Here is a 21315-nt window from a genome sequence, read left to right on the forward strand (position 1 = left end):
CTCCCCATTCACTCACACCCTTCTTCCCTAGGTACGAGTCTGTTGTTATGGGCAACGGATTGGCCAATCAGGTGTCCAACCCAGATGTGGAAGTGGACATCACAAAGCCAGACCTGGTGATTCGCAGTCAGATCGCAGTGTTAAAGGAAATGACTAGCTGGCTGAAGGCCGCCCACAGCGGCAACGACATCTCCAGCGACCAAGGTGAGGATGGTAAACCCTAACAGATTAACTGACTGAGGCCCATTAAAAACTTCTTAGGGCTGAGATCCCGCTAACGGGATCGATATGACAACAGCCAGTGAAAGTGCAGGGGGCCAAATTCAAAACAACAAATCCCATAATTAAAATTCCTCAAACATACAAGTATTTCACACCACTTTAAAGTTACACTTCTTGTTAATCCCACCACAGTGTCCGATTTCAAATAGGCTTTACGGCGAAAGCACCACAAATGATTGTTAGGTCAGAGCCAAGTCACAGAGAAACACAGCCATTTTTCCAGCCAAAGAGAGGAGTCACAAAAGTCAGAAATGGAGAGCGAATTAATCACTAACCTTTGATCTTCATCAGATGACACTCATAGGACTTCATGTTACACAATACATGTATGTTTTGTTAGAAAAAGTTCATACACTGCTCAAAAAAATAAAGGGAACACTTAAACAACACAATGTAACTCCAAGTCAATCACACTTGTGAAATCAAACTGTCCACTTAGGAAGCAACACTGATTGACAATAAATTTCACATGCTGTTGTGCAAATGGAATAGACAACAGGTGGAAATTATAGGCAATTAGCAAGACACCCCCAATAAAGGAGTGGTTCTGCGGGTGGTGACCACAGACTACTTCTCAGTTCCTATGCTTCCTGGCTGATGTTTTGGTCACTTTTGAATGCTGGCGGTGCTTTCACTCTAGTGGTAGCATGAGACGGTGTCTTCAACCCACACAAGTGGCTCAGTTAGTGCAGCTCATCCAGGATGGCACATCAATGCGAGCTGTGGCAGGAAGGTTTGCTGTGTCTGTCAGCGTAGTGTCCAGAGCATGGAGGCGCTACCAAGAGACAGGCCAGTCCATCAGGAGACGTGGAGGAGGCCGTAGGAGGGCAACAACCCAGCAGCAGGACCGCTACCTCCGCCTTTGTGCGAGAAGGAGCAGGAGGAGCACTGCCAGAGCCCTGCAAAATGACCTCCAGCAGGCCACAAATGTGCATATGTCTGCTCAAACGGTCAGAAACAGACTCCATGAGGGTGGTATAAGGGCCCGACGTCCACAGGTGGGGGTTGTGCTTACAGCCCAACACCGTGCAGGACGTTTGGCATTTGCCAGAGAACACCAAGATTGGCAAATTCGCCACTGGCGCCCTGTGCTCTTCACAGATGAAAGCAGGTTCACACTGAGCACATGTTGTGACGGCCCTGAATTATTCTGAACCGTCTCAGTGCAGCTCCTTCCAATAGGGCGCTTTCCCTTTAATTCCCAATTAAATAGCCAGCATCAGCTGCGCAAAAGTGGGGTTGTGATGGAGACGTGAATGAGGATGTGTTCAACCCTCAGTGCCGAAGCTTCTCTATTCCGTTTGTTTTGTTGCCGTTAAACGTGTGTTTTGTAGCCTAAGAGAGTTTACCCAGGATCGGATCCACTCTTTGCTCCGTTCTTCGTGGCCTTTCTCCGCTGGAGATCTATTGGCGGATTGGATTGTCTGACTGACCGACTGACTACCACCTTTTTGTATACGGTATTTCATTTGTTTTGATGCGATGTATACTTTGATTTATGTAGTTAGTTGTAGTTGAGGACTTAGTAAGAGTTGATAGGCTTTAAAGTTCTGTGGTAAAATAATTGTTATATTGATTGTATGTTTAATACTGGGTTTACGCTACACGGAATGAACGGACAAACATTGCGTGACAAAAGTCACTTGAGTTCACTGAACTCCTTTACCGGGCTGGACTCTTTTTAGGCCCGAGGTACAGGACATTTCTGGAGGAACCAGAACTCATTGTGATATTATTATATGTGTGTAATCATTGTTGTTGCTAATACAACCCACGCAAAAGAATATAGTTGTTTTTGAAGTTCTTTCCAATGTTTTAAGGGTTTATGAAAAGTTTATTTCCATCCTGACTTTTACATAAGTCCTTTGTATTGGTGTAGACTTGACGGACCAGATGGGACTCATTCCCACCCAAACTAAAAGGAGAAACCAATGTTTTCTCTGGTAGGCACAACCTACCTGGCACCCCTATAAATAATAACCTCAAGTCAAAACCGTTACATAAAAAATGGCACCCCAGATGGGACAGCACAACATTGAGAACTAACCAAAGCAAATCTTTTGTGTGGAATTAAAACAATGGATTCACCCCAAGATAATGTGCTCATCCATGTCATACCTGTCAATGGGAATACACAGGGCCATTCTGACCATCAAGCTGACAATACAAATCTTAAGGTGAATGGAGATAATGGAGTTGATTTGGGCCAGAGCCCTGGGAATCTGAATGCTCGGTCTGGACCACAGGCCACAGGAGGTCTGACCAGTTACTCACTTATTGACATGGATCTGTGTGGAAGTACTGAGCTAGCCCTCCCTCTGACACCCAACCTTCCTCCATTGTCTGGTTTATCTCCAGAGGTTGTAGTCCTACAACTTCAAGGTGACATCCTTGATATTCGTCGGACTCAACAACATCTCCAAACTCTTATCCACCATAATTTCAAATGTCTGAGGGAAGAGCAACAACAGAGTGCCATGGAATTCAGAAACTCACTGAGCACTCTAACCCACACGCTGACAGAGCTCAGTGAGAGTGGAAGACGGGAAATTACTGGTGCCATGGACAGGCAGTTTGACTACCAACGAAACCAACTCACTGCCACTCTCCAATGGCGCCTGCAACATCACCACACTGAGGTCCTCAAGGACGTTAATTCTGTTTTTTCTCCCATGGTTAACACTGTAGGCCACTTGCAGACAGAACTCTCTAATTGTGTTAAAATGTTGGATGACGTGTCTGTGGACATGGCCTCCATTAGGCACAACTCCTTACACAGAGTTTCCCTGGTGTCCACTTCTGTTCAGACCACTGAGGGCCAAGCTGGCACCTCTGAACAGCCAAGACAAGGCCATGCTGCAGCCACCCCTTGCAGGATGCAATCTACCATGCATCCTGGTGTTCATTTGCATTGTCCGATAACACCCTCCCCCTCTACTTCCTCAATCCCTCCTAGCTCGTTTGTTCATGGTGATATGAGTAGACGTCATGTGGGGGCGATGCCCATTAAATTGCAATTTCCCACCTTTGGGAAAAAAGATGACAGTCCTGATCCGCTAATGTATCTAGAAAGATGTTGTGACTTTCTTGCCCTCAATCCCCTGGCTGACGAAGAACTCCTTGCCACATTGAGGAATGTGTTGCATGGGACAGCTCGAGACTGGTGGGATGTGGCACGTCTCACCACTACCTCCTGGGCTGACTTTGAGGCCAAGTTTTCCTCTGCATTTCTGTCTGAGGACTACACAGATGAGCTGGCAGACAGAGTCAGGAATCGAGTGCAAAGCGAGAAAGAGAGTATCCGTGACTTTGCATACGGTTACCACTCCCTGTGCAGAAGGTGGAAACCTGGCATTGAGGAGGAAGAGGTCATTAAATTGATCTTGAAGAACATCAACCCACTACTAGCCAGTCAACTCCGAGAACGAGTCACCACTGTCAATGGACTGGTTCGCTTGGGACAGCAGTTTGAGAAGGACAGAGAATGCCAACAGCAATATGACCAGAGAAAGAAACAGACACCCAAACAGTTACCCAAGACAGACCATCAACAACAGCCAGAGTCTCCAGCCGAGACCCCTCTCATGTTCTGTTGGAGATGTAGCCAAAAGGGACATTCTTCAGCTACATGTCCAAGACCGTATCAAGTAAACCCTTCCAGAAACCACAAATCACAACAGGCCAACACACCTAACTCTCTTCGCAGGAATGACCATCCTACTCTGGGTGCTTTAACCAGAGCTGAAACTCCAAGAGTCACTGCCTACGCCCCCATCGACATCCCCTTCCTTTCAGTTAATACCGCACCAACTGGTGTTACCCCTGTCCATAGGCCCATGGACAGGAAGAGCCATCTTGGATACCGGGTCATCCTACACACTGCTCAATGAGAAACTGTGGAAGGAGGTTAAAGGTCCACAATACAACTTGAAGCCGTGGGCAGAAGGTCCACTCTATCTGGCTGATGGTGAGGCTAGACGACCACTTGGATGGAGTGAGGTAGAGTTCCGCCTGTGTAACCGCTCCTATATGATTCCTTCTGTTATCCTACAAACCAAGAACCTTGCTTTTCCTGTAGTGTTGGGAATTGATTTCATGTACTTCAGTGGTGTCCAGATTGATATCGCACACAATTGCTACTGGTTTCCATACAATCCGAGCAAGAAGCATTTCTTCCAATCAGAAGCTATGAAGTTACATGATTGGGGTTCAAATGTGGCACTCTTCTCTGCCGTTGCTCCGGTACCACTAACCCTTGATAATCCTTCTGACGATCTCCTTTTACAGGCTGTGAGAAGAGCTCAGCTGGAACAGCCAGAGGAGTTAAGGCTGTTGGAACAGCTGCAGAATAATGCTGATGTATGTACTTCAAAGCTAGGACGCACCGGGCTCCTGAAGCACAAAATATTCCTTACACAGGAAATGCCGATCAAGCAAAAGCCATATCGTTTGTCCCCAGCGAAGCTAATCATCCAAAAGGGACTCATTAATGATATGTTAACACAAGATATAATAGAACGTTCCTCCTCTCCCTGGGCTGCTCCTGTTGTCCTCATCCCAAAAAGACTGGGGTCTTAGATTTTGTGTGGACTATAGGAAGACCAACAATGTTTCCCAGACTGATGCCTATCCTCTTCCCACCATCCACGAGATCCTGGAGTCATTGTCTGGCGCTGTTGTGTTCACTACCCTTGACCTCAATAGTGGTTATTGGCAGGTTGAGATGGACCAGGAAAGCAAGGACAAGACTGCTTTTGTCTGTGCTGAGGGCTTGTTTTCCTTTAAGGTGATGCCCTTTGGATTAAAGAATGCCCCTGCCACTTTCCAAAGACTCATGGAGATTGCGTTAGGTGAGCTCAAAGGGAAGATCTGTTTCGTCTACCTGGACGATATAATTATCTACTCTCAGAACAGAGAAAGACACTTTCAAGATCTTCAAGCAGTGTTGGACAAGCTAAGAGAAGCTGGTCTGACCTTGAATATGAAGAAGAGCAACTTCTGCCAAACCTCCCTGAAGTTCCTTGGCCATATTGTGTCTTTTGACGGCATTCATGTGGATCCTGAAAAGACGAAGGCTGTACAAGACTTCCCTGTGCCAACCACACTCAAGGCCCTTCAACGGTTCCTTGGTATGGCTGGATGGTACCATCGGTTTGTGTCGAACTTCTCCCAGGTGGCAGAACCCCTCAACGCGTTGAAGCGAAAAGGAGTGAAATTCCAATGGACGGCAGAGTGCCAGACCTCCTTTGAAACCCTGAAACGACACCTCGTCACACCTCCCATTTTAGGTCATCCCAACTTTGATTGCCCTTTTGTTGTTTACACTGATGCAAGTGATGTTGGACTTGGTGCTGTCCTAGTCCAACAGACTGGACTTGGCACTGAAGAAGTGCTAGCGTTCGCCAGTCGGACATTGAATGGAGCAGAACGGAACTACTCCACAACCGAGCAAGAGTGCCTTGCAGTTGTCTGGGCTTTGGAAAAGTGGAGGTACTACCTGGAGGGAAGACACTTCATTGTGGTCACTGACCATTCCTCCCTTGTGTGGGTGTTCAAGACCAACAAACCAAGTACCAGACTCATAAGATGGGCTCTACGGTTGCAAGAGTTCACCTTTGCAGTAGAATACAGGAAAGGAAAATACAACACTGTTCCAGATGCCTTGTCCAGAGCTCCTGCTTGTGATAACGGTGGCCCTCCTCTTACATGTGCTACTGTCCTGTCAAGCAGTCGAGACTCGCCCAAAACGGACTTTCCCATCTCTGATGAGGCCATATGGAAAGCCCAACAGGATGATCCAGAAGTACAGGCTTTGTACCAGACTATCCTGGAAGATGGAGAAAAGATGGTCAATCCTACCACAAAGCTGACCATCATTGAAGACAAAGTCTACCGTGTTGTACAACTACCTCACAGAACACTCTACCAAATGTACATACCTGAAACTCTACCCCTTCAACTGCTTCAACATTTCCATGAAGACCCATTAGCTGGTCATTTGGGCAGGTTCAAAACCTACAAGCGGTTGCAAGCGTTACTGTACTGGCCAAATCTGGGCATGGATGTGAAGTCGCACATCCGAAACTGTCAGGTTTGTCAAATGTACAAACCAGAAGGTAGAAAGCCTGCTGGCAAGTTGCAGCAAACGGTGGTTACCCGACCTTGGGAAATGTTAGGAGTGGATTTGATGGGTCCATTTCCTAGAAGCTCCAATCAGAATGTGTACATGCTTGTTTTTGTTGATTATTATTCAAAGTGGGTGGAGCTATTTTCTCTGCGTCAGGCCACAGCAAGGACCGTCTCTAACATCCTTACGAAAGAGATCCTGACTCGCTGGGGAGTGCCTGATTACATCCTGTCTGATCGAGGTTCCCAATTTGTCTCTGATCTCTTTGAGGAGACCTGCCAAAGATGGAACCTGAGACAGAAGTTGACCACGGCCTATCACCCACAGACCAATCTCACTGAGAGAGTAAATCGAACCTTGAAGACAATGATTGCTTCCTATGTAGGGACCCAGCACAAACACTGGGACAAGCACCTTCACGAGTTTCGATTTGCCCTGAATTCTGCTGTGCAAGAGTCCACTGGAGTCACACCTGCAGAGCTGAACCTAAGTCGTCCTCTCCGAGGACCCTTGGATATGGTGCTACAGCCCCAGCAGCTTACTCCAGACGCTGCTTGCTATGACCAGGTAGTCCATCTCCACGACTTGAGAGCTCTTGTCTCAAAGAACACGATCCAGGCTCGACTCAAGCAGAAGAGAAATTATGATAAGAACAGACGAGACATGCAGTTCCAGCTTCGTGATCGGGTGTGGCTTCGCTCTCATCCTTACTCGAAAGCTGAACAATTCTTCTCTGCCAAGCTCGCTCCTAAATGGCAAGGACCATATAGGATTGTGGAGCAGATGGGCCCTTTGAACTACCGAGTGGTGAAAGAGGACACAGGTGAAGATATGCGCGTTGTCCATGTCTCACGCCTTAAGGCCTGTTACCCCTCGGCTGAGGAATTGGAGGCGATTGAGCGCCGCAAGGTCCTGGATATCTTTGAAGAGGAAAGTGAGGAGACTTTTCTTGGATTCCCAGACTCAGAAGTCTCACACCTTAAGGCCTGTGATCCTTCAGCTGAGGAGCGTGAGCTCCAAAAAGTCATGAATATTTTTGTAGAGGAAAGCGATGAGACCTTTCTCGGTTTCCCGACCAAGATGTGCCTTCCAGGGCAATGGTCGGCTTTTTCCAGGGGAGGGGGTGTGTGACGGCCCTGAATTATTCTGAACCGTCTCAGTGCAGCTCCTTCCAATAGGGCGCTTTCCCTTTAATTCCCAATTAAATAGCCAGCATCAGCTGCGCAAAAGTGGGGTTGTGATGGAGACGTGAATGAGGACGTGTTCAACCCTCAGTTCCGTAGCTTCTCTATTCCGTTTGTTTTGTTGCCGTTAGACGTGTGTTTTGTAGCCTAATAGAGTTTACCCAGGATCGGATCCACTCTTTGCTTCTTCGTGGCCTTTCTCCGCTGGAGATCTATTGGCGGATTGGATTGTCTGACTGACCGACTGACTACCACCTTTTTGTATACGGTATTTCATTTGTTTTGATGTGATGTATACTGTGATTTATGTAGTTAGTTGTAGTTGAGGACTTAGTAAGAGTTGATACGCTTTAAAGTTCTGTGGTAAAATAATTGTTATATTGATTGTATGTTTAATACTGGGTTTACGCTACACGGAATGAACGGACAAACATTGCGTGACAAAAGTCACTTGAGTTCACTGAACTCCTTTACCGGGCTGGACTCTTTTTAGGCCCGAGGTACAGGACATTTCTGGAGGAACCAGAACTCATTGTGATATTATTATATGTGTGTAATCATTGTTGTTGCTAATACAACCCACGCAAAAGAATATAGTTGTTTTTGAAGTTCTTTCCAATGTTTTAAGGGTTTATGAAAAGTTTATTTCCATCCTGACTTGTACATAAGTCCTTTGTATTGGTGTAGACTTGACGGACCAGATGGGACTCATTCCCACCCAAACTAAAAGGAGAAACCAATGTTTTCTCTGGTAGGCACAACCTACCTGGCACCCCTATAAATAATAACCTCAAGTCAAAACCGTTACAATGTGACAGTCGTGACAGAGTCTGAAGACGCCGTGGAGAACGTTCTGCTGCCTGCAACATCCTCCAGCATGACCGGTGGGTCAGTCATGGTGTGGGGTGGCATTTCTTTGGGGGGGCCGCACAGCCCTCCATGTGCTCGCCAGAGGTAGCCTGACTGCCATTAGGTACAGAGATGAGATCCTCAGACCCCTTGTGAGACCATATGCTGGTGCGGTTGGCCCTGGGTTCCTCCTAATGCAAGACAATGCTAGACCTCATGTGGCTGAAGTGTGTCAGCAGTTCCTGCAAGAGGAAGGCATTGATGCTATGGACTGGCCCACCCGTTCCCCAGACATGAATCCAATTGAGCACATCTGGGACATCGTGTCTCGCTCCATCCACCACCACAGACTGTCCAGGAGTTGGCGGATGCTTTAGTCCAGGTCTGGGAGGGGATCCCTCAGGAGACCATCCGCCACCTCATCAGGAGCATGCCCAGGCTTTGTAGAGAGGTCATACAGGCACGTGGAGGCCACACTGAGCCTCATTTTGACTTGTTTTAAGGACATTACATCAAAGTTGGATCAGCCTGTAGTGTGGTTTTCCACTTTAAATTTGAGTGTGACTCCAAATCCAGACCTCCATGGGTTGATAAATTTGATTTCCATTGATAATTTGTGTGATTTTGTTAGCACATTCAACTATGCAAAGAAAAAAGTATTTAAGAATATTTAATTCATTCAGATCTAGGATGTTATTTTAGTGTTCCCTTTATTTTTTTGAGCAGTGTATTTTATATCCAAAAATCTCAGCATACATTGGCGCATTATGTTCAGTAGTTCCAAAAACATCCGGTGATTTTGCAGAGCCACATCAATTTACAGAAATAATAATCATAAATGTTGATGAAAATGCAAGTGTTATACATGGAACTTTAGATACACTTCTCCTTAATGCAACCGCTGTGTCAGATTTCAAAAAAGCTTTACAGAAAAAGCAAACCATGCAATAATCTGAGTACGGCGCTCAGAGCCCAAACAAGCGAAAAAGATATCCGCCATATTGTGCAGTCAACAGAAGTCAGAAATAACATTATAAATATTCACTTACCTTTGATGAGCTTCATGAGAATGCACTCCGAGGAATCCCAGTTCCACAATAAATGTTTGTTTTGTTCGATAATGTCCATTTTATGTCCAAATAGCGCCTTTTGTTAGCACGTTTTGGTAAACAAATCCATACTCACGAAGCGTGTTCACTAGGAGCAGACGAAATGTCAAAGTTCAGTTACAGTCCGTAGAAACATGTCAAACGATATATAGAATCAATCTTTTGATGTTTTTAACATAAATCTTCAATAATGTTCCAACTGGAGAATTTCTTTGTCTGTAGAAAGCAATGGAACAGAGCTCGCTCTCACGTGAAAGAGCGTCACAAGCTCAAGGCATTCTGGCAGACCTCTGACTCATTTGCCCCCACTTCACAGTAGAAGCATCAAACAAGGTTCTTAAGACTGATTACATCTAGTGGGAGCCTTAGTGGGATATTGGTCATGTTGCACTTCCTATCTTCAATAGGTAATGAGTTGAAAAACGACCAACCTCAGATTTCCCACTTCCTGGTTGGATTTTTTTCTCAGGTTTTTTCCTGCCATATGAGTTCTGTTATACTCACAGACATCATTCAAACTGTTTTAGGAACTCCAGAGTGTTTTCTGTCCAAATAATAATATGCCTATAATAATATGCAGAGGGGTGATTGTTGGGGCACGTTTAGCAGGAGCTTCAGTGACGAAGACTGATCAACAGTGATGTAAACCATATGCCATGGCTGTCTATCACCAGATATCAACCCAATTCAACACTTATGGGAGATTCTGGAGCGGTGCCTGAGAGAGCGTTTTCCGCCACCATCAACAAAACACCAAATGATGGAATTTCTTGTGGAAGAATGGTGTCGCATTTCTCCAATAGAGTTCCAGACACTTGTAGAATCTATGCCAAGGTGCATTGAAGCTGTTCTGGCCCGTGGAGGTCCAACGCCCTATTAAGACACTATGTTGGTGCTTACTGGGCAAATGTATTTATGTTTTCAATAAACATTTGCAGACTAAGCTTACACAAGTTGGCAATAATCCTTTTATTATAAGCCCACCCAGTTTGTTTTACCTCCTAGTTGCGTAGTGCACACCCAGTGGTTTTGATGGTAAACACCCCACCTGTCTATAGATGAGAAGAATATCTAGGCCAGAGAATGTATTCAGTTGGCCTACGAATGCCTCCCTGTGAGAGAAGGAACCTTGGATGACTAATGTCTCCCTGTGAGAGAAGGAACCTTCAATGACATTTAGATACTTTTTATCCAAAGGGACTTAGTCATGCGTGCGTAAAGCTTTTACGTCATCCCGGAAATCAAACCCACTATCTTGGCATTGCAAGCGCCATACTCTACCAACTGAGCTAGAGAGGACCACAAATTTGGTGTTACCATTCAAAATGTTACAACAGACTTGATCACTCCTCTATTCATCCTTGAATGCTGTTTCTAGTCCTGAGTTCATGGCCTTCATCAACCTTCTCTCTCTCTCTCTCTCTCTCTCTGTTCCAGATGAGGACGGTAGCGGAGGAGAGGAGAGTGGCAGCGGCTGTGACTCTCCGTCCTGTGAGGTGGACCGGGACATCTACTTCTCCACCACGGCCACCCCCATCAACCCCCGCGTAGTCAAGGTGGTGCACCAGGACACGAGTGGCGGAGTCTGTGTGGCACACGGGAGCATGGCACTGGCACTCAGTGCGCTTGTCCTGGCCCTGCTCGCCCCCCACTGGAGATAAAACTGCCGAGGGAAGGAAAGGGAGAGAGCGCCAGAGAGAAGGGGGGGAAAAACTGTCAGATACTTTAAAAAAGACTGCCTTCAGGACCTTTGTCTGCCTGCCATCTTTTGGGGAGGGGGGCTCTGGAGTTATTAATATTATAATAACTTCACTTTGAATTTTGTTTTTATAAAAATGGACATCAAGTGTACAGCGATATGATTTTCTTCCAAAATGTTCACTTTTTATTAGCATTTTGTCCTGATTAATTGATTAGCCCCTTGAAGCTAGGATCTCCACCGCCACATCACCGACAGTGTTTTCAGTTCTACCATTTTAGCCTATTCACATTTTAGTTGTTCAAGTGAGTGTTCGTGTCTTAAGGATATCGCAATTGGAACCCGGGATTGTGTGTGTGTGCGTGCGTTTTGTAGTGTGTCTGAGTGCTTTTAATTTTAACAATATGCTCTCTATTCACAAATACATTTCCCTTATCAAGAGCGCAACTAAGGAACAATGTTTCTGGTTTGTATGAGTGTGCTTCCTTTTCTTTTTAAAGATATAGTGGCCGTATCGTCAGGCTAGCCAGGGATGAATGTGTACGAAAACATTGAAATGGAAATCTTGGTCACATGTTGAAGCTTCAGACTGGCTCACACAGCTGAAAGTACAAGAGACTGGTAGCTCTGTGGGAAAACATGGAGTTACAGGGCTTATTGTTGGGTAGGAGATGGAACTAGCTGGTGAGGGGTTCTCTGGGTTTCTGTGTACCCAGGAGTGTATCCATCACATCCTAAACTACACTCTAAACCAGTCCACTGATGAGATCATACCGCATGTGTTCTCTGAAACATCATAAACTAGCTGTTGGATGTATGGGGGTAGTCTTGATATAGGTTACAAGGGAATGCTGGAGAGTTGACAGGAGGGGCTCCCTTTCCCTGGCATTCACCCTATAGAAGGCAGAGCTGACGGGTGTCCTGGGGCAGTGACTCTGCACAGTCAATCTGACATGGAAAAATGAGGTCTTGGCAGGGAGTGGCTTGTATGTTCAACATCTTTTAGATATATCAGAAAAGAGAAACAGAGATACAAGTGACTGTGAATTGAATTGGAGATGAGGGAAACGTGGAGCCTGAGTATGATACAATTGGAACACAGGGTTTTACGTGGAGGTAGTGTTCACATGTTTTGTAATAAAGATATGTATTAGGTACTACAATGAATTATATTGTTAGTTGTAGGAGCTGGTGGTCTGTGTGCACAGATTGTTTTGGGGTGCTTGTTTTCACCCCATACAGACATTTACCTCTACTTTCATTAATCTGTCTGACGTGTCCCCCCTTTGCATCCAATCATTTCAACTGTTTGCAACTAATAATTTCAACTGTTTGCAACTGAAGTTGATATATTCTCTCTTGCATGGAAAATGAAACCTTGGTACGTTAGTAACTACTTAATGGTCATGAAAATGTTGTTTTCTGGAAATTCTCAAATCAATCAATTGTATCCGGTGTCAGCAGAAGTACTTTTCTGTCTCTCCAGATACAACGGTGTACCTGAGTTTGTGTTGAATTGGACAACTGACAAGCACAATATGTTTGAATTCACATCACCTAAAAGTTTCACCTCACATTATCCACTAGTTGCTTTTGTACAGTAAATTATTTAATTGCATGCTTATTTTAAAGCATTTACAAACATGCATTCAAAAAATACAGTACTCAGAATGTATTGATATATTGTGTAGATGAAAAGATATTCGTAATTTTACAAATTAACCGAAGGTATTGGTTTCATATCTCCTATTTTACATTTGAAATCTGTTAAGAAAAAAAAACAACAGATGTTCATGTTGCAGTCTGTCAAGTCTTCTAAGGTGATTGGCTGATGTATGGTGGTGATGCCTGGACACGGCTGTTCGCTCAATACCTTTTGTGCCTCTTGTGCCCCCATGGTCGCTGGACACATTTCTGCACTAAACCTCTAATGCCCCCAAGGATTACGCCTGGCCGGCCGCCAGGACTTGGACGGAATTCCTGAGGACATTTGGGGATTGAGGACAGGACATTGTGATGACATGCAGCCAAAACATCTATGCAGACTTTGCAGAGGAAATATCTATACTGCCCTTCCACACTCAACTTGCAGTCTTTTAATAATGTTTCTGTCATCAAATTATTTTTTTCAATCTCAAATGGTAAATGTGGGACAGTAATGGCAAATGTCTGCTTGAGGGCCATGGCCGCAGAACTTCCTGTAGGCACGGCAGCAGGTGTGTTTGTCTAGCTTATAGTACCATAGGGGTTCTCCTTGTTTATGATCCATGGAACAATCTCAGGTGTGTCTGAAATGGCACCCTATTCTTAACAGTGCACTGTGGGCCCTGGTCAAAAGAAGTGCATTATGTAGGGTAATGGGGTGTCATTTCAGAGACAGCCTGATAGTTGAGATGGATACAGTGCCTTGCAAAAGTATTCATCCGCCTTGGTGTTTTTCCTATTTTGTTGCATTACAACCTGTAATTTAAATGTGTTTTTTAAAATTTAGATTTCATGTAATACATACACAAAATAGTCCAAATTGGTGAAGTGAAATGAAAAAAGTAACTTGTTTAAAAAAGATTATATAAAATAAAAAATGGAAAAGTGGTGCTTTATGTATTCACCCCCTTTGCTACAAAGCCTCTAAATAATCTCTGGTGTAACCAATTACCTTCAGAAGTCACATAATTAGTTAGATTGCACACAGGTGGACTTAATTTAACTGTCACATGATCTCAGATATACACTTGTTCCCAAAATGCCCCAGAGTCTGCAACACCACCTGTGCAAGCGTCACCATGAAGACCAAGGAGCTTGCCAAACAGGTTAGGGACAAAGTTGTAGAGAAGTACAGGGTTGGGTTATAAAAAAAATATACGAAACTTTGAACAGCGCACCATTAAATCCATTATTAAAAATGTAAAGAATATGGCGCCATAACAAACCTGCCAAGAGAGGGCCGTCCACCAAAACTCATGGACCAGGCAAGGAATCAGAGAGGCAACAAAGAGACCAAAGATAACCCTGAATGAGCTGCAAAGCTCCACAGTGGAGATTGGAGTATCTGTCCATATGACCACTTTAAACCATACACTTCACAGAGCTGGCCTTTACGGAAGAGTGGCCAGAAAAAAAAGCCATTACTTAAATAACAAAATAAGCAAACACGTTTGGGGTTTGCCAAAAGGCATGTGGGGGACTCTCCAAGCATATTGAAGAAGCTACTCTGGTCAGATTAGACAAAAAAAATAGCTTTTTGGCCATCAAGGGAAACGCTATGTCTGGCACAAACCCAACACCTCTCATCACTTGAGAACACCATCCCCACAGTGAAGCATGGTGGTGGCATGCCGTGGGTATGTTTTTCATCGGCGGGGACTGGGAAACTGGTCAGAATTGAAGGAATGATGGATGGCGCTAAATACAGGGAAATTCTTGAGGGAAACCTGTTTCCAGAGATTTGAGACTGGGATGGAGATTCACCTTCCAGCAGGACAGTGACCCTAATTCTACTGCTAAAGCAATACTCGAGTGGTTTAAGGGGAATCATTCAAATGTCTTGGAATGGTCTAGTCAAAGCCCAGACCTCAATCCAATTGAGAATCTGTGGTATGACTTAAAGATTGCTGTACACCAGCAGAACCCATCCAACTTGAAGGAGCTGGAGCAGTTTTGCCTTGAATAATGGGCAAAAATCAGAGTGGCTAGATGTGCCAAGCTTATAGAGACACCCCAAGAGACTTGCAGTTGTAATTGCTTCAAAAGGTGGGTCTACAAAGTATTGACTTTGGGGGGTGAATAGTTATGCATGCTCTAGTTTTGTTTTTTTATCTTATTTCTTGTTTGTTTCACGATAAAAAATATTTTGCATCTTCAAAGTGGTTGGCATGTTGTGTAAATCAAATGATACAACCCCCCCAAAAATACATTTTAATTCTAGGTTGTAAGGCAACAAAATAGAAAAAATGCCAAGGGGTGTGAATACTTTTGCAAGCCACTCTATATGACGGCACACCCCATCGGTCTTCGGCCCACCAGAACAGCATGGCGTCATCTTTGAGGACTGAGGAGTTTCCCCTGGTCAAAATAGTGCACTACATAGGGAATAGGGTGTCATTTGGGATTCATATGAGTGACAAAGTAATATGTAAATGAGCAGCCATTTTAGATGCCTCTGAAAGAGGCCATAACAATCCATGTTTTTACTTCCGAGTATCTCCTAAATGTTATGAGAAAAACAAGATAAGATAGATGCTAAATTGTAAAAGAAAAGGTGTCTTCCTAGTCTTGTTGAAATAAAGACTGCAGATATTTAAATGGTCTTGAATGGTTTATATTCTGAATTACTGACATTTACATGAAGGTCCTCTAAATTTATATTCTGAATGACTGACATTTACATAATGGCCCTCTAAATACTAGTTAGGTTTACCCTAAAGATGAAACATTACCTTTTAAAGATATGCATTTCAACAAATGAACCTTTGCAACGAAGAAGCATATGCTCTCTGAAAAATGCAGATATTGTGTCTCCCCCCATGTTGACTCCAACGCTTCCCACAGTTGTGTCAAATTGGCTGGATGTCCTTTGGGTTGTGGACCATTCTTCATACACATTGGAAACTGTTAAACCTGAAAAACCCAGCAGTGTTACAGTTCTTGACACAAACTGGTGTGGCTGGCACCTACCTATACCATGTTCAAAGGCACTTAAATATTTTATCTTGCCCATTCACCCTCTGACTGGCACACATTACACAATCTATGTCTCAAGGCTTAATCCTTTAACCTGAACAAGTGACATCAATGGGATCATAGCTTTAACCTGGATTCACATGGTCAGTCTATATCATGGAAATAGCTGGTGTTCTTAATTGTTTTGTACACAGTGTGTGGTTCTTTGTCTGTAGGATTCAAATTAAACCCATTAGACTTTTTATGAGTATTCAATAATGCACATGCCTTTCTGTGTTTAGAGACTACAGGTATTGTCTCTACTCCTTCACAAAGAGAGTAGATAATTCCTCTGGAAAGTTCTGAAAAGCTGTGGTGCCTACCGTAACCTTCCAACATCAGTAGGCCTTCATTGTATAGAAAAAGGAAACACGTTGACTATCAAATATTTTATTTTAGTATTTGCTTCTCAACCCGTGGCACATAGAATATCCCAATGGTATGCGAGCACTGCAGTCTTCAAATTCATTCAAAATGTATAAACCTGCCGAAACCCGGGATCGAACCAGGGACCTTTAGATCTTCAGTCTAACGCTCTCCCAACTGAGCTATTTCGGCGGTACATCGAGCATCACGGGAAAGCGTTATCTACCTAGGAGTTAAGATAACTCCTCTGTATAGTTCTAGAAACTTTGACATGCGGGTGTTGTATGCATCGACAAAGTAATAAAATCAGAATATCAAATCTGGGCAGCATGGTACAGATACATCTTTATGGATTGGCCAATATATACAGTCATTGATTGGCTCACATCAGAGAACCTCCGCCCATGTATGTAAATGCCGTCATTTCACGAGCCCCAGCCAACGCAGGGGATTCTGGGAAGAAAGTTTAGGGATCGGGAACATGGTGATGGAAGGGGGCTATAAGCACCTAATTCTTGGTGGGAAACACAAAATCTGTAATGCTTTCGTGACATGCAAGCAGACTTCTGTGAGAGGTAAATGTTATCACGTCTGTAACAATTATTTCGTGAAACATCAAAAGCCCTCTCTGTTTGTATGCGAATGTTGTGTGGTTAGCTTAGCCTGGCTACTTGTTCCGCTAGCCAGCCATAGCTGGCCATTGTTTTTGTTAAGTTAACGAAATGAAAGCAATAAAGCTAGAAAGCAGTGTTTGCCTCCAACCGAGGCAGGGCCCAGTGGGTCAGACTTGCTTGAGTAATGTGGTTTAGTTTCTCTCGGGAAGATGGATGAAAGGTCCACCAACCACCACCGGCTCTTGATTGCCCTGGTGATAATCTTGCTCTTTGGCGTTATTGTGCTTCAGTACCTTTGTCCTAGCTCCGATTGCCAACTGTTGCACCTAGGATCATTGGTCTCCAACTCCAAGCGAATCGACATTGGCCTCAGTGGACAGGACACATACGTCGCCGAGGACTGTGCCCTAGCCCGTTTTGTTCCCCGCTTCAATTTCCCCTCAGTCGACTCGTAGACTTCAATATCCAGGGAGATTATGTTATTGTTTTTCTACACATTCATTAGACAGGGGGCACAACATTTGGTCGACATTTAGTGCGTAATATTAAACTCGAGAGGCCTTGTGAGTGTCATGCTGGCCAAAAGAAATGCACCTGTTACCGGCCAGGTAAAAGGGAAACGTGGCTTTTCTCTCGGTTCTCCACTGGCTGGAGCTGTGGTCTTCACGCGCGAGCCCCCCAAGAAGCCTACAGTTCCCAGGTAAGAGTGTTCCCCAGAGCACTGGATTTGAAAATACTTTTGGGTATAACAATTTCAGTTTGTTCAGTATCTTGTTCCTAAATTGAATTCACATCTCATATTTTATTATGTATGATCAATCGGAGACGAATGCATCCATACTTCTCTAGGGTTGAAAGGGGATTCTGGTCTGGTTAAGCCGGGTCAATAGCAAGCACCTCCCCTGTGATTCTCTCTATTGTGACTCTCTGTTCATCTTGAGCTGCTGAGTCCCAAATTACCCCCTATTCCCATTTGTAGTGCACTGGTTTTGATCAGAGGCCCTGTTCAAAAGTAGGTCACTTTATAGGAAATAGGGTGCCATTTGTGACTTATTCATTGAGACCATTGTGTTGGTTATTACAGTTATATAACCGAGGTGCTGAATTCTAAACAAGTCTAAAGACAAATTAACTGACCTAGGTATCTTTCTCTCTGTTCTGTCTCTCTCTCTCTGTTCTGTCTCTCTCTCTCTGTTCTGTCTCTCTCTCTCTGTTCTGTCACTCTCTCTCTGTTCTGTCACTCTCTCTCTGTTCTGTCTCTCTCTCTCTCTCTCTGTTATGTCTCTCTCTCTCTCTCTGTTCTGTCTCTCTCTCTGTTCTGTCTCTCTCTCTCTGTTCTGTCTCTCTCTCTCTCTCTGTTCTGTCTCTCTCTCTCTCTCTGTTCTGTCTCTCTCTCTCTCTCTGTTCTGTCTCTCTCTCTCTCTCTGTTCTGTCTCTCTCTCTCTCTCTGTTCTCTCTCTCTCTCTCTCTCTCTCTCTCTGTTCTGTCTCTCTCTCTCTGTTCTGTCTCTCTCTCTCTGTTCTGTCTCTCTCTCTCTCTCTGTTCTGTCTCTCTCTCTCTCTCTCTCTGTTCTGTCTCTCTCTCTCTCTCTCTCTGTTCTGTCTGTCGGTCTCTCTCTCTCTGTTTTGTCTGTCGGTCTCTCTCTCTCTGTTTTGTCTGTCGGTCTCTCTCTCTGTTTTGTCTGTCGGTCTCTCTCTCTGTTTTGTCTGTCGGTCTCTCTCTCTGTTTTGTCTGTCGGTCTCTCTCTCTGTTTTGTCTGTCGGTCTCTCTCTCTGTTTTGTCTGTCGGTCTCTCTCTCTGTTTTGTCTGTCGGTCTCTCTCTCTGTTTTGTCTGTCGGTCTCTCTCTCTGTTTTGTCTGTCGGTCTCTCTCTCTGTTTTGTCTGTCGGTCTCTCTCGCTGTTTTGTCTGTCGGTCTCTCTCGCTGTTTTGTCTGTCGGTCTCTCTCGCTGTTTTGTCTGTCGGTCTCTCTCGCTGTTTTGTCTGTCGGTCTCTCTCGCTGTTTTGTCTGTCGGTCTCTCTCGCTGTTTTGTCTGTCGGTCTCTCTCGCTGTTTTGTCTGTCGGTCTCTCTCGCTGTTTTGTCTGTCGGTCTCTCTCGCTGTTTTGTCTGTCGGTCTCTCTCGCTGTTTTGTCTGTCGGTCTCTCGCTGTTTTGTCTGTCGGTCTCTCTCGCTGTTCTGTCTGTCGGTCTCTCTCGCTGTTCTGTCTGTCGGTCTCTCTCGCTGTTCTGTCTGTCGGTCTCTCTCGCTGTTCTGTCTGTCGGTCTCTCTCGCTGTTCTGTCTGTCGGTCTCTCTCTCTGTTCTGTCTGTCGGTCTCTCTCTCTGTTCTCTCTGTCTCTCTCTCTGTCCTGTCTGTGTCTCACTCTGTTCTCTGTTCACTCTGTTCTGTTGTCTGTCTGTCTCTCTGTTCTGTCTGTCTCTCTGTTCTGTCTGTCTGTCTCTATATTCTATCTGCCTGCTGTTCTTCAGCCGGAACTACTACTACATCACCATCCTGCGTGACCAGGTGTGGCGTAACCTGAGCGAGTGGCGGCACGTGCAGCGCGGTGCAGGGAGGCCTTCCAGGTGGCACGTGTGTGACGGGCGCACCCCCACGCTGGCCGAGCTGCCCAGCTACTACCCCAGGGATGACTGGTCCGGCTGCTCCCTGCAGGAGTTCATGGACTGCCCCTACAACCTGGCCAACAACCGGCAGGTCCGCATGCTGGCAGACCTCAGCCTGGTGGGCTGCTACAATGTCTCGGCCATGAGCGAGGACGAGCGCTGGGCTGTGTTATTAGAGAGCGCCAAGCGGAACCTGCGGGGCATGGCCTGACAGAGTACCAGAGGGAAACCCAGTACCTGTTTGAGAGGATCTTCTGCCAGGCGTTCATCTGCCCCTTCACCCAGCTCAACGGCACGCGGGCGGCCAGCGTAGAGGTCGTGCCTGAGACGCAGCTCCAGGTCCGCCATCTGAACCAATGGGATGAGGAGCTGTACGAGTATGCCCGTGACCTGTTGCTCCAGCTCTTCCAGGTGGCCCGGCAGCAGGAGAGGAAACAGGCCAGGGAGAGAAGGCAGCAGAAGAGGAAACAGGCCAGGGAGAGAAGGCAGCAGAAGAGGAGACAGGCCAGGGAGAGAAGGCAGCAGAAGAGGAGACAGGCCAGGGAGAGAAGGCAGCAGGAGAGGAAACAGGCCAGGGAGAGAAGGCAGCAGAAGAGGAGACAGGCCAGGGAGAGAAGGCAGCAGAAGAGGAGACAGGCCAGGGAGAGAAGGCAGCAGAAGAGGAAACAGGCCAGGGAGAGAAGGCAGCAGGAGAGGAAACAGGCCAGGGAGAGAAGGCAGCAGGAGAGGAAACAGGCCAGGGAGAGAAGGCAGCAGAAGAGGAGACAGGCCAGGGAGAGAAGGCAGCAGAAGAGGAAACAGGCCAGGGAGAGAAGGCAGCAGGAGAGGAAACAGGCCAGGGAGAGAAGGCAGCAGAAGAGGAGACAGGCCAGGGAGAGAAGGCAGCAGAAGAGGAGACAGGCCAGGGAGAGAAGGCAGCAGGAGAGGAAACAGGCCAGGGAGAGAAGGCAGCAGAAGAGGAGAAGGCTCAGAGGGAAGCTGGGGTCAACCAGGCTGGGGATGGGGTGGCCGAGTGGCCCAGCGATAAGCCCCAGTGGACAGAGACCCAGGCTGGGGAGGTGATCACCACCCTCCCCAGAAAGGAGGCATCAGAAGAGGGGAGGTGGAGAGCCTGTAGAGGCTGAGGTGCAGCTGCCAGACTGGTGTGGTCTGGAGGAGAACAGCACCATTGAGGACTACATGGATAATGTGGAACAGTGGCAGTAGTAGTGAGAGGACCAAGTTGGAGAAAGAGGGAAGGGTTGAGCCTTGTCTATACAGACATTATGGGCACTTCCTGCAAATGTGCACTTCTTCACGTCCCTCCATGGATTTGAAAGGAAATGACTGGTATTAGAAAAAGGTGTTTTTAACCATGCCTACACCAATCCAATGCTATATGAGGGTAGTAGTGAACAAATGCACACTTCGGGAACAAGGAGATGTGGGATACACACATTCTGAAAACTCTCCACTAACAGCGTACAGCTCCCTTTAGCCTGCATCCGAACCTTTAGTCCATGGACAGTTTTCCATTTAGCAAAACGTGCTTATTTTCCTTCGATGTCATTTGTTTTTGTGTACTTCAATAACCCACATTGTGGTCATGACATTTCATAGAGAAAATCCGGGGCTCGTCACAATTGGCACCCTATTCCCTAATATAGTGCACTTTTGACTAGAACCCCGGTCAAAAGCTGTGCACTACATAGAGAATAGAGTACCAATTGGGACAGGGTGACTACCAATACCATGCACCTCTCAATCGCCCAAGCCTTCTGATGA

General features: G+C 45.7%; 2 protein-coding genes and 1 non-coding gene across 3 annotated transcripts in view; 2 read left to right on the forward strand and 1 right to left on the reverse strand.

Moving 5' to 3' along the window:
- Positions 1-12269, forward strand: part of gpc4 (glypican 4) — a 65068-nt gene extending 52799 nt beyond the window's left edge. The window contains exons 8-9 of the mRNA XM_024428826.2: positions 32-204; positions 10989-12269. Coding sequence (XP_024284594.2) covers positions 32-204; positions 10989-11212 — 397 coding nt within the window. The 3' untranslated portion in view covers positions 11213-12269. The remainder of the gene's footprint in view (positions 1-31; positions 205-10988) is intronic.
- A 4185-nt stretch (positions 12270-16454) lies between these two features.
- Positions 16455-16527, reverse strand: trnaf-gaa. Its single transcript has one exon. It is a non-coding gene; the product is annotated as a tRNA-Phe (tRNA).
- Positions 16528-16767: 240 nt separating this feature from the next.
- Positions 16768-20757, forward strand: hs6st2 (heparan sulfate 6-O-sulfotransferase 2). Its single transcript, XM_042326313.1, is given in 4 exon segments — positions 16768-17649; positions 19417-19751; positions 19754-20092; positions 20630-20757. Coding segments are annotated over 4 exon segments (930 nt in total). The 5' UTR covers positions 16768-17521.
- Positions 20758-21315: the final 558 nt, after the last annotated feature.

The sequence above is a fragment of the Oncorhynchus tshawytscha genome, linkage group LG08 (genome assembly GCF_018296145.1).
Source record: "Oncorhynchus tshawytscha isolate Ot180627B linkage group LG08, Otsh_v2.0, whole genome shotgun sequence".
In the NCBI taxonomy this organism is placed as follows: Eukaryota; Metazoa; Chordata; class Actinopteri; order Salmoniformes; family Salmonidae; genus Oncorhynchus; species Oncorhynchus tshawytscha.